The sequence below is a fragment of the Plecotus auritus genome (genome assembly GCF_963455305.1).
Source record: "Plecotus auritus genome assembly, chromosome: 6".
Lineage (NCBI taxonomy): Eukaryota > Metazoa > Chordata > Mammalia > Chiroptera > Vespertilionidae > Plecotus > Plecotus auritus.
The window spans coordinates 84,992,018-85,004,078 of NC_137773.1; the positions used below are offsets into that span (position 1 = coordinate 84,992,018).

The 12,061-nt window shown below is 56.1% G+C and overlaps 1 protein-coding gene across 8 annotated transcripts; it reads left to right on the forward strand.

Annotated features, from left to right (window-relative positions):
* The first annotated feature begins 722 nt into the window (after positions 1 to 722).
* Positions 723 to 8,929, forward strand: SHD (Src homology 2 domain containing transforming protein D). 8 transcript variants are annotated; one of them, XM_080675866.1, is made up of 8 exons: positions 723 to 839; positions 1,365 to 1,576; positions 1,807 to 2,124; positions 4,803 to 5,001; positions 5,080 to 5,268; positions 6,201 to 6,324; positions 7,419 to 7,538; positions 8,563 to 8,929. In XM_080675866.1, the coding sequence occupies exons 3-8, from the start codon at positions 1,837 to 1,839 to the stop codon at positions 8,780 to 8,782; spliced, it is 1,140 nt and encodes a 379-aa protein (XP_080531992.1). In that variant the 5' UTR covers positions 723 to 839; positions 1,365 to 1,576; positions 1,807 to 1,836; the 3' UTR covers positions 8,783 to 8,929. The 8 variants fall into 8 exon arrangements, with proteins under 8 accessions (XP_080531992.1, XP_080531997.1, XP_080531994.1 ...); XM_080675871.1 differs by having other exon boundaries at positions 4,896 to 5,001; XM_080675870.1 differs by having other exon boundaries at positions 764 to 1,138; positions 4,896 to 5,001.
* Positions 8,930 to 12,061: the final 3,132 nt, after the last annotated feature.

Sequence of the window (12,061 nt, forward strand, 5' to 3'; positions counted from 1 at the left end):
ATATTTCTCACAATACTGGGGCGTCCCCACTGTTCTTCCCAGGGGCAGCTCACAGCACTGTCAGCTCTGACTTCTGGTTCTCCCTCCCCTCCAAGCCATAGGCACCTGTCCAGCCTGGGGCGGCTGGGAGAAGGAAATCTGGGATCCCACCCTTCCTGACCACCCCTCTCTTACTCCAACATTAGGGGACTGAGCAAGCCCCTTATGGGGAAAGAAAGCAAATGTGTTTGCTCTGGAAGTGGCCAGAAGCTCCACTGGCCTCTCTCCCTCCCCCAAACCTCTTAGTGTCCTCCCCACCAGACAGCTGCAGCTGCCGACAGGCAGCCAGGCCAAGCAGACCCCTCTGATTTCTGTCCCCCTCCCTGCCTCCTCCCCAGAAGCCACAAAGGGACAGATGCTGAGGACACTCGCCAGGCACAGATACCATCTCCCTTCCCCTGGCCAGCTGCCCCAACCCTCTCCCCCGTCCTGCCATTAGTCCCCTGGGGAGCCCTCTTAGGGGAGGGGAAGCCAGATCCCCAGCGTTGCTTCCCTCTTTCCTCCTCTGTGTCAGTCCCGCTGCGGTGACCTCTGCGACAACCCCCACACCCCCCATCTCCTGGTCAGTTTCGCCGCCAGACCCTGGTTCAATTTGAACGCCCAGTAGCGGTGGTCACTCTCACCCCCTCTGCTGGTCAATTCGCCCTGTCGCGTGGTCAAGTCCAGCCCCCATTTCCCGGCCAATTTCCACCTCCCTCTCCCCCAACCCGCCTCTGCACCTCTCACTCTCCTGAAGGTCAGCGCCTGTGGGCGCCCACCGCCCGCGCGCCTCGCTCGCTCCTGCCGCCTCTGCCCTCCGGGTCAGTGTCCAGCTGCCGCGACTCCTGCTCGCATCCCCCTCCCTCCGTGGCAGCGGCTCCCCTCCCTCCCCAGAAGAGCGGAAGGTCTCAGTCACCTCCGAGGGGAATGCAGAAGCGGGGAGGGAGTGGGGAAGCCGCGGAGGGGGAGGCGGAGGACCCTTAACCTCGCTGCCCCGACACGGCCCGAGGCTGGTGGGGACCGGAGCGTCCGCCTGCGCGTCCCCTCCCCGAAGTCCCACCTCCCGGCCGCGCGCCGGCGGCGGGTCAAGTCTCTCCGAAAACGTGAAGGGGCACTGCAGGTTTAATTTCCCTTTGTGCCGGTGGCGGGGCGGATCGAGGCGGCGGGGCTGGGGGCCGAGGGATTGGGGCTCCCCCGGAGCAGAGGGCAGCGCCGCAAAAGATACACTGCGTCGGGGTCAAGGTCCCGGCGGTCCAACTTTGGGCGGGGCGCCCGCACCCCGGGGGAGCCCCCCGCTGCGCTGAGAACCCAGGCGTCCGGTGTGAGCGGGGCTGGGGCGTCCGCAGGCGGCGCTTTCCTGACCCCCGGACCCCAGGAAGGATCCCGGCGCTTCCCGGAGGCGCCTGGTGGCCGAGTGGCACACGGGGACCTCGCTGCCCGCAGGAACTCCACGCGTTTCCGCGGATGCCCCTCGCCTTGGCCGGACGACCTCGCGCTCGGCGTTCGGGGCCCTGCGGAGCACCCCCTTCCCCCGCGGGCCTTCCAGAGCCGGGCTAAGGTGGGCTTTGCGTCCCCACCTCCTCTGTCTCCTCCTTTTTCTCTCCTTTTACCCTCTCCTGAGCCCAGCCAAGGGGCACACCTGACCCTCCTCCTCCTCCTCCCCCTCCTCCCCCTCTTCCTCCTCTTCCACCTTCTCCGCCTCCGCCTCCGCCTCCCCCCCCCACCCCCCGCCGGGGAATCTGCTGAGGAAGGCGCCCGGAAGAGGGCATGTGTGTCTCCCCTTTACAGTAGCCAGGTTTTGGGGTGACGCGGGCCCAAATGGCCAAGTGGCTACGGGACTACCTGAGCTTTGGCGGTCGGAGGCCCCCTCCGCAGCCACCCACTCCCGACTACACGGAAAGCGACATCCTGCGGGCCTACCTGGAACAGAAGAATCTGGACTTCGAGGACCCTTACGAGGACGCGGACAGCCGCCTGGAGCCAGACCCTGCGGGGCCCGGGGACTCCAAGTACGACTCTCCCAAGCACCGGCTCATCAAGGTGGAGGCAGCCGACATGGCCGAGGTGGCCAGAGCCAAGGTCTTGCTGGGCAATGCAGAGGCAGAGGTGCGTGGCTAAGGGTCGGAAGCTGGGTGGCCCTCAGAGACTGGGTGGGGAGGACCAGGCTGGGCCCGGACTTTGGGGAGCATGTTCAATGTGTGACCGCAGACACTCCCAGTCCCTCACCTGCTGGGCGAAGTTTGATGTCTGTCCTTTTCAGCGCACAGTGCTGGTCCACCTACCTCTCTGCCCTGCATTGTCCTCCTCCCTGAGGTCCCTCTCCAGGCCCCTGCCCCCAGCGTGCTTCCTCTGGGCAGCTGGAGGATGCTTTCTAAAACAGACCTGAGCCATTCGCTCCCCTACTGGGCACTAAAACATCCTCACCACTACTCTTTGAACTGCCTTTGTTATTATTCCCATTTAACAGACGTGGAAACTGAGGCTCACAAAAAAGTAAAGGAGCAATTTGCCTGAGGTCACATGGTCTAACTCCAGACCTGCCTCTAATGCCCATGATTTTTGTAGTATTTTTCTTTTTCTTTTTTAAATATATATTTTTAATTAATTTCAGAGGAAGGGAGAGGGAGAGAGAGATAGAAACATCAATGATGAGAGAGAATCATTGATCGGCTGCCTCCTGCACGCCCCCTATTGGGGATTGAACCCGCAACCCTGGCATGTGCCCTGACTGGAACGGAACTGTGACCTCCTGGTTCATAGGTTGACCCTCAACCACTGAACCACACCGGCCGGACTGTAGTATTTTTCTTAGAGGATCACTGCAAACCCTCAGTGCAAACAGAAGGATTTGGGGAGGGTTAGGAGAGACTGTGTTGGGTTGATGGTACAGAGAGAGGGAGAAGGAGGCAGGGACTCAGACAACCTGGGATCAAAACCTGCCTCTTACCAGCTCTGTGACCCTGAGCAAGTTACTTACCCTTTCTATGCCTTGGTTTCCTCATCTGTAAAATGGGGATAATGTGCCTATGGAATGTTGATATGACAAGTAAATATCCTATCTAATAAAGAGGGAATATGCTAATTGACCATCATTCCATCACAAAGATGGCTGCACCCACAGCTGAGGCCAAGTTCCCATAAGGAGCCTTAACGAGCAATCAGCAGGGACCTGAGGCTACGCCCTCCCCAGCCCCCATGGGACTTGACAGGGGACCTCAAGGTGCGCTTCCTGTCCTGGTGCTGGGCTAGGAGACCTCAGGCTGCTCCCCTCGCCCCAGCACCAGGCCAGGGGACCTCAGGCCGAGCCCCCTATCAGGTGGGGCTTGACAGGGGACCTCAGGCCGCGCACCCCACCCAGCGGGGCTTGATGGGGGACCTCAAGGTGCACCCCCAGTGCTTGGTCGGGGAACTCAGGCCAAGCCCCTGCCCAGCGGGGCTTGACAGGGGGCCTCAGGCCACGCCCCCCACCTGGTGGGGCTTGACAGGAGATCTCAGCCTGTGTCCCCCACCTGGCAGGCCTTGACAGAGGACCTCAAGGCACGCCCCCCACCCTGGTCTGGGCTGGGGGACCTCAGGCCATGCCCCCCATCCTGGCACCAGGCCAGAGGACCTGAGGCTATGCCTCCTGCCCGGCAAGGCTTGACAAGGGTGGAACTGGCCTGGTCTGGATCTAGCCCAGTGGGGGGGAGGAGGGCGGCTGGGTCTGGGTTTTGAGGTACATGTGGATGGGTGGGGACTTGACTCTGGATCCCGTGGTGCGCCCCAGACTCTGACAGGAGGAAGGTTTTCATATACATTTTACTAATTTTCTTTCATCTCTGACACTTGTATTATAGAGACAGGGCAAATAGCAATATTAAATTATTTCCTCTAATTAATCCCCTTTTAATGTGCACGAATTTCGTGCACCAGGTCACTAGTATGTATATAGAGCATTTAGAACAGTGCTGGCAGCTGATAAACTTTAAAATTATTGAAGCCCTAGCCCTAACTGGTTTGGCTCAGTGGATAGAGCATTGGCCTGCGGACTCAAGGGTCCCAGGTTCGATTCCAGTCAAGGGCGTGTACCTTGGTTGCGGGCACATACCCAGTGGGGAGTGTGCAGGAGGCAGCTGATCGATGTTTCTAACTCTCTATCCCTCTCCCTTCCTCTCTGTAAAAAATCAATAAAACATATTTTTAAAAAAATAAAATTCTTGAAGCCCTAGTCAGTTTGGCTCAGTGGATAGAGTGTTGGCCAGAGGACTGAAGAGTCTCGGGTTTAATTCCAGTCTAGGGCATGTATACCAGTTGCAGGCTCAGGCACATGCGTGTGGAAGGCATCCAATGGACGAGTCTCTCACATCGATGTTTCTCTCTCTCTGTCTCTCCTCTTCCCTTCCACTCTAAAATCAATGGAAAAAAGCATCCTCGGGTGAGGATTAACAACAACAACAAAAATTGCCCTAGCCGGTTTGGCTCAGTGGATAGAGTGTTGGCCTGCAGATTAAAGGGTCCCGGGTTCTATTCCAGCCAAGGGCACATGCCTGGATTGCGGGCTAGATTCCCCCCAGTAGGGGGGGTGCAGGAGGCAGCCAATCAATGGTTCTCATCATTGATGTTTCTATCTCTCTCCCTTCCTCTCTGAAATCAATAAAAATATATATAAAAAAATATTGAAAGAAGGAGGCAAGGAGGTCTATGTTGGGAAGGATCAGAACTGCATGGAGGAAGGGAGTGGGGGAAGCTGGCATCTTTCTTGCAAACATTCCTGGGTGGTAGCGGAGACTCCCTCCTCCCCCCAGAAAAGAGAACTGCTGGAAGGGGATGTGTCAGCTGGCCCAGGGAGGGCGGGAGTACCCAGAGCCAGGCTGGTCCCGCTTTCCTTCTCTCCCCAGTCAGAAGCGGACACTGAGTACTCGGACCCCTTTGATGCCCAGCCTCATCCGCCACCCCCAGATGATGGCTACATGGAACCCTATGATGCCCAGCGGGTCGTGAGTGGTGAGTGAGCAGGGCTTGGGGGAGGACGGCAGGGTCCCAGGTGGGAGTGGGATCTGACCCGTGTCCTTGGCCTCCCAGAACTACCTTTCAGGGCAGTGCAGCTGTATGACACTCCCTATGAGGAGCAGGATGGGGAGCCAGGAGACAGGCCTTTTTCGGGGCAAAGGCCTGGACAGAGCCGGCAGCCCCAGGAAGATGAAAGGCCAGCGGATGAGTATGATCAGCCCTGGGAGTGGAAGAAAGACCACATCTCCAAGGCATTTGCAGGTGCTTCTCCAGCCCAGGCACTCTCAATGCTTGAGTCCCTCTGTTTTCTGCTCTGGTCACAGCCCCTGTTTCAACTTACCAAGTAGACCCCAATTATCTGCCACTTTGGTGCTTTGTTAATTCTCACTAAAGTGTGAATGACTAAGAGTCATACATTTCTCTTCCCAGAAGAAACTATCTTCCTTGGAAATGGAAGTGCCTTGTAGAGTGCAATATTATTCTGCTCAGTATAGTGAAGGGGAAGGCTTTGACCTGGGTTTGTGTCACTTACTTGGGCAAATCATTTTACCTCCCTGAGTCTGTTTCCTTACCTGTAAAGTGGGGATCATTGTGGTATCTATCGAATAGGGTGCTTAGAAATTGAGTGCTATAAAGTGCTCAATTACATAGGGGTTGTTGGGGGAGAGAGTTACATTTCTTAGTAGCTGTCATCAGTTAGACTTGGGTGAGTTTGGACAAGCCTTCCTCTTCTATAAAAGGAGGAACAATAAGGTCAGCTTTAAGAAATAAAATAACTTGGGCCAGGAAGACTTGTGAGAACCCAACTTTGCCCCATGTGCTGTATGACTGGGAGAAGAATTTGAGCTCAGTGCCTTAGTTTACTTGTCTGTATATTGGGGAGTTGTTTTCTAGTTCTGTGATTTGCCGGAAATGGGACAGAACTTCCAACTCACCCTTTTAGCCACGCCCCCTGCTCTCTGATTTGTCACTCATGAACTGCCCCGCCCTTCTATGCCACTGAGTGACTTATAGATGACTACACCCCTTCTGAAAGTCAATTGGTTGTTCCTTTCCCAATTCTGCCCCAGCCCCACCTCTTCTGGATTCCATTGGTACCGCCTTCCTACTGAAATTCCATTGGCTTGCCCCCACCCCGCTCCTCCTAGGTAGGCTGGACTTAAACCTTTGCTCTCTAACCCTCCCCACTTCAGTGCAGTTTGACAGTCCTGAGTGGGAAAGGACGCCAGGCTCGGCCAAGGAGCTGCGGAAACCCCCACCCAGAAGCCCCCATCTCGCAGAGCGTGTGGACCCTGCCCTGCCCCTGGAGAAACAGCCGTGAGTGGGGACACTGAAGATGGAAGACTTGGGTTGCATCCCTCCTGGCCCCATACCAGCTACAGGCTCACCAGACTAGGGGAGCTGGCTCATTCACTCATTCATTTCATTCATTTCTTCAACTAATCTTCATTGGGCGCCAGCACCTGCTGTGTGCCAGACCATCTAGCTAGGTGCAAAGCAGAATCAGATGGAGTCTCAACTCCCTCTGGCATCAGACTCTGGGTTCAAGTCCCTGCTCTGTATCTCCTGGCTACAGGACCTGAGCCTGTCACTTAACTTATCTGAGCCTTGCGCTTAAAACCCCCAAGATGGTACCTGGCTCAAACAGAGTAAAGGGGCATTTCCTTCCTCCACTTGGGTGGGGCTCATAAGCCCAGAAACTAAGAGCCAGAGATATTCTCATACCAACTGGGAAGAACAGGATTGTGAAGAGGTCCCACCTTTGGGCTGGGGTGAGGCTGGGAGGGTGAGGGTCTTCTCTGTGTCCCTCCAGCCTAGGAGCCCTTGAGGAACTCCCTAAGCCCCAGCCAGGTCCTAGCTCTGTGGCTGTGTTTATCACAGTCATTCCCGAGCCTTGCAGGTGGGCGATACCCACCTGGCTACTTAGCACTGAAGCACAGGTGAAACGTTTATTCTCTTTTTCGATTTTCTTTCAACACAAACAACCACGAAGTCCCTGATGCTCATCTGTCTCTGACACCTTGCTTGCCACTGCTACCTCTCTTTGGGCACATTAAAGAACAATGCTAAGGAAAGAGTGGTCCAGCTGGGTGGGGATACAGGATGGAGCAAATCTTGTGACAGTGATAAGCAAGTGATTCAAGTTGGGGAACTAGGGCAGGGCCTGAGTTATCCAGCCCGGGAGGCCAAGGTCAAGGTCAGGTGGAACCGTTAATTGGCAGGAGCAGCTCCACAGGGGCCTGGGCTCAGCTGCCTCCCGGGGGGAAACAGGCTCCTCTAGAGAAACCCAAGGGAGCTTTTCTCTTAATTGCCTGGAGGCCAGAAGTCCTCTAACCAGCTGTGCCTGCACCAGACCCAGAGTGTGTGTGAAGGGGGATGGCCCTTCCTGAGACACCTGCCCCCACTCCCAGGTGGTTTCACGGCCCCCTGAGCCGGGCAGACGCCGAGAACCTCCTCTTGCTCTGCAAGGAAGGCAGCTACCTCGTGCGGCTCAGCGAGACCAGCCCCCGAGACTGCTCCCTGTCCCTCAGGTGAGACCCCAGCCTCCTGGAGGTCGCAGGACTGCATGCGTCATATTTTCGGGTCTATTCAGTGAGAGCAGAGGGATGTGCCTCCAGCTTTCAGGCCAGTGGATGGGACTTATGGGACCTGTTGGTGGGGCTTCCAGGAAGACCTACTGAGAATGAACTCCCTGTCATGGGAGGTATGCAAGAAGATGGAGGGGAAACCATACAGTAGATCTAGGACTTGGGTGAGATGGAGAACCAGATGTCAGTTTTCTTTGGACTCTCCAGTCCAAAGGTTAAAGTATATTCACTTGTGTCTATCCCGGAGCTGGGATCTGAGTGGCCCTATAGCCGTGTGAGTTTGAGACCCTGGTTCTGCGTGCTTCTCTGCCTAAGCTTCTAGGTGTGTCTGATCATACAGCACTTCTAAGATCCTCCTAGGCGTCTGAGTGCGACATCCCTAAAAGGCCAAGATTGAAGAGGCCTTTGGAGGCTGGTTCAAATCCTGCCTCTACCACTTTCTAGCTGTGTGACCTTAGCCAATTTACTCAACTTCTCCAGGCCTTGGTCTCCTCATTTATGAAAGGATAAAAGCATCAATGTCCTGGTAATACTCAATGTTTAAATGGAAAAAAAATACATGAAAAAATGTTGAGAATAGTGCCCCAGAAACAGGAAGTACTTAATTCATATGAATGATGTGGATAAAATGATTCCCAGGTTCTACATCATTCCACCCACCCAAGACAGAGAAAGGAAAGAGACCCCAGACTGGGGGTTAACTAGTGGGGAGGTCAGGAGGTTTGGAGAGAAAGTGCAGTTCATGTTTCAGGGGAGGGCTGTCCCCTGGCAGGGTCTGTCTGGACAAGCATAGAAGGCATTCCTGCTGTGTGGAGCAAGCCAACACCTTGGCATCAACTGGCTGTTTAACAGAAATATCTGGGGACACCAGTCCCCGGGTTCTAGGAGTAATGATGGGGTGGCTTCAGGGCTGGAGAGCATGCTGGGATCTGGGGTGCTCAAGGCCCCCTGTGATGCTGTTCCCCAGAAGCAGCCAGGGCTTCCTGCATCTGAAGTTTGCGTGGACACGAGAGAACCAGTTGGTGCTGGGTCAGCACAGCGGCCCCTTCGCCAGTGTGCCCGAGCTGGTGCTCCATTACAGCTCGCGCCCGCTGCCCGTGCAGGGCGCCGAGCACCTGGCCCTGCTGTATCCGGTGGTCACACAGAGCCCCTGCGCTGGAGCCTCTGCCCCCGGCCCTGCTCCCTGAGGCTGATTCACTCCAGTCCCGGAGGAGGCAGAGGGAAAGGCTTTCTGCTGCTCCAGGCTCTCCGCCCTCAGCCCCCTTCTGGGTCCTAGGGTCCAAGATGGTGTGAGAAGGTCCTCCTCCAATCCTGAAAATAAATAAGTTATTGTGTGTTTCAAGTGTCCTTTCTGGGAGGCCGGGATCCCAGCCCCTGGGGAGGATGAAAAAGAGGGACCCTTGGAGGGAGAAGGGGGTCCCCAGCTCCTCATTTTGCAGAAAGAGCTGGGATTGGAGCCTGAATGGCTCACAGGGCGGGACCAAAACTCAGAAAGCTGTAGTCAGTGGAGTCCCAGATAAAAAAGATAAAGAAACCCAGAGAGGGCTCTCAGGCCAGCCCCACCCCCACCCGTTTTCCCCTCCCCATTGGGGCGGGCAGCTGAGGCCTGATGCTGCTGCTGAAAGGACATCTGTCCCCATGGAAACAGCAGGAGTGGGGGAGGGGAGCTGGGCCCAGCTGGTGTCACTCCAAGGTGACTTGGGCAGGAGACCCAGGAGGCTGGTAAGTGCCAGGGAGTCCCATCTCCCTCCTCACCCCCATCCCCTAGCCTGCCTGGGGTACCAGCTGGGGAGAGGGGCCTCCTGCTCAGGGCACAATTTGGAGGCTGGGGCATCGCTTCTCTGCTAATTGGACATGTCCCTCCAAGGATGAGAGGGGGGAGCTGACGAGTCATCACAGAGCCCCCTTGCCATATGGACCTCCCCAGCCACCCCCGGGACAGCCGTGGGCAGACTACGGCCCGCGGGCCGGATCCGGCCCGTTCGGCTGTCCTATCCGGCCCGCGGAGCCGAAAGAGTGGAGGGTTCTCTTGCTCTCCCCTCTGCTCCTTTACTTTGAATTTATATTAGTTCACACAAACACTCCATCCATGCTTTTGTTCCGGCCCTCCAGTCCAGTTTAAGAACCCATTGTGGCCCTCGAGTCAAAAAGTTTGCCCACCCCTGCCCTGGGACCTCCAGATGACCCCTTGAATCTTTTTGGCACCTCCAATTTGCCACAAAATCTGGCTTTGCTTTCTTCATGAGCCTTTATTGGGTTTTCTGGGGGCATGGGAGAGGTCCACGGTCAAAGAAATAAGGACAGGGGTCTCAGGAGGGGCTGCTGGACTCCTGAGAACAGTCACATTCTGTGTAGCCACGGGGGGGGGGGGGTCTTGTTTGAGTCCCCAGGGTCTGGCTCCTCTTCCCACTTCAAGGAACCCCCTTGGCCTTGGCTGCCCAGAGAAGCCTGGGCCAGGAGAGATTCTGCCTGTAGAAGTGGGGTGACGGGCTGGGGCTGGGGCTGGGACAAGGTTTGGGGGCCAGATGCCACCGAGGGTTGGGGATGGGGAAACGCGGTGGATAGAAGGTACGGCCCTGCTGGTCCTCCCTGGGGATGTCCAGCACCTTCCCCTCCACAGGCCTTGCCTCAGTCCTCTTTGGGACCCCCTGGGCCAGCAGAGGATGGTGCTGTAGAGCGGTGGTTCTCAACCTTTCTGATGCCGCGACCCTTTAATACAGTTCCTCATGTTGTGGTGACCCCCCACCCATAAAATTATTTTCGTTGCTACTTCATAACTGATTTTGCTGTTGTTATGAATTGTAACATGAGGCGACACTGCTAGCAGTTCTCAACCTGTGGATCGCGACCCACAGATTGAGAACTGCTGCTGTAGAGCCTAAGACCACCGGAAAACACAGATATTTACATTACGATTCATAACAGTAGCAAAATTACAGTTATGAAGTAGCAACGAACATAATTTTATGGTTGGGGGTCACCACAACATGAGGAACTGTATTAAAGGGTGGCAGCATTGGAAAGGTTGAGAACCACTGCTGTAGAGGGAATACAAAGACCAAGAGGGGACAGTCAGCCCAGCCAGTGTGGCTCAGTGGTTGAGTGTCGACCTATGAACCAAGGGGTCGCGGTTTGATTCCTGGTCAGGGCACATGCCCAAGTTGTGGGCTTGGTTCCCAGTGAGGGGTGTGCAGGAGCCAGCTGATCAATGATTCTCTTTCATCATTGATGTTTCTATCTCTCTCCCTTTCCCTTCCTCTCTGAAATCCATAAAAAACATATATTTTTTAAAAAAATAAAAAAAAGAAGGGACAATCCGCTAAGAGAGCCTGGCTTTTCTTCAGCTCACCTCCGGGGGCTTTGTCTCTGCTTCTGAAAAGAATGGATGTACAGGGCAGCCTTCTCCACCTCTTCCCCTCTTTTCAGCCCTCAGCCTCCCTCCCTCCTTCCAGAAGTGGGAGATGGGGAGACAGTCCCTCCTTGTGAAGGGCTGCAGTTCCCACCTACGCCACTCGGAGAAGGGTCCCCAGTGGATGGCTCCAGAATCACCTTCCCTGGCGCCACTACCTGCTCCCTCTCCTGTGTCCTTGCGGCAGGAGCCCCAGAGCCGGGTGCCCAGCCTGATACAGCCAAGGTCATGACCCCGGCCTCCAGCAGCATGAAGAGTCCTGGGGTGAAAGGGCAGGAGGTGGGCGATACACAGACAGCAGGGGTGGCGCAGGAGGGACACCAGGTGAGGCTCACCTGGGAAGCCAGAGGTCTGGTTTGTTCGGTGGCAGGGTCCAGCCTCCTACTCCCTTCAGGGTCAGAGCCTCCCACCCCGTGTGGGACCTCAGGGTCCCTGGGCCTGCCGTGCTGTTTGACTCTGGGCAGGTGCTTACTCTAACCCTGTTTCCTCTTCTGAAAAAGGACACTAACACTCCCATCTTGCTGGGTTATTGTGGACTAATTACCAAATGGATTTTCATCATGAGCTCCATACCCTGGTCACGATCTTCAGTCATCCTCACGGTGATCTCCATCACCCTGATCATCAGGGGTCAATCACTTGCCCAGGGTCACACAGCAGTGAATGGCAGAGTGGGGACATGCTTCCAGGTCGGCATGACCCCAGCCAAAGGCTCCTTCTGCTGCACCTGAACCCTCATCTTCAGGTTCTCAGGTTGGCAGTGGTGCTGGGGGCTGTGAAACAGCTGTTCGGGGGCAGGAAAGCCACTGTGGAGCGGGACCTGCGCCAGCTCGTTCCCTCACAGCTGCCAACAACTCACAGCTGCCAACAACTCACAGCCTGGTGCCTCTGCTCATTGGTGACTGGCCCCCTCATCACTGGAGGGGTAGGGTGTGCCAGGACAGCCGTAGGACACTGCCCTGGAGGTAGGCAGTGGGCGGTCCTGCCAGCTGAAGAGGAATGGGATCCCTATCTGATAGGGGCTGGGGGCCAGGGCGGTGCTGCATTGGCTGATAGG

What these genes read in the sequence shown, in the direction of transcription:
- SHD (XM_080675866.1), top strand. Translation starts at nt 1,837, where the DNA reads ATGGCCAAGTGGCTACGGGACTACCTGAGCTTTGGCGGTCGGAGGCCC. An exon ending in CTGCCCCTGGAGAAACAGCC is followed by an intron (nt 6,325 to 7,418) that starts GTGAGTGGGGAC and finishes CCCCACTCCCAG; the next exon opens with GTGGTTTCACGGCCCCCTGA. An exon ending in GACTGCTCCCTGTCCCTCAG is followed by an intron (nt 7,539 to 8,562) that starts GTGAGACCCCAG and finishes GCTGTTCCCCAG; the next exon opens with AAGCAGCCAGGGCTTCCTGC.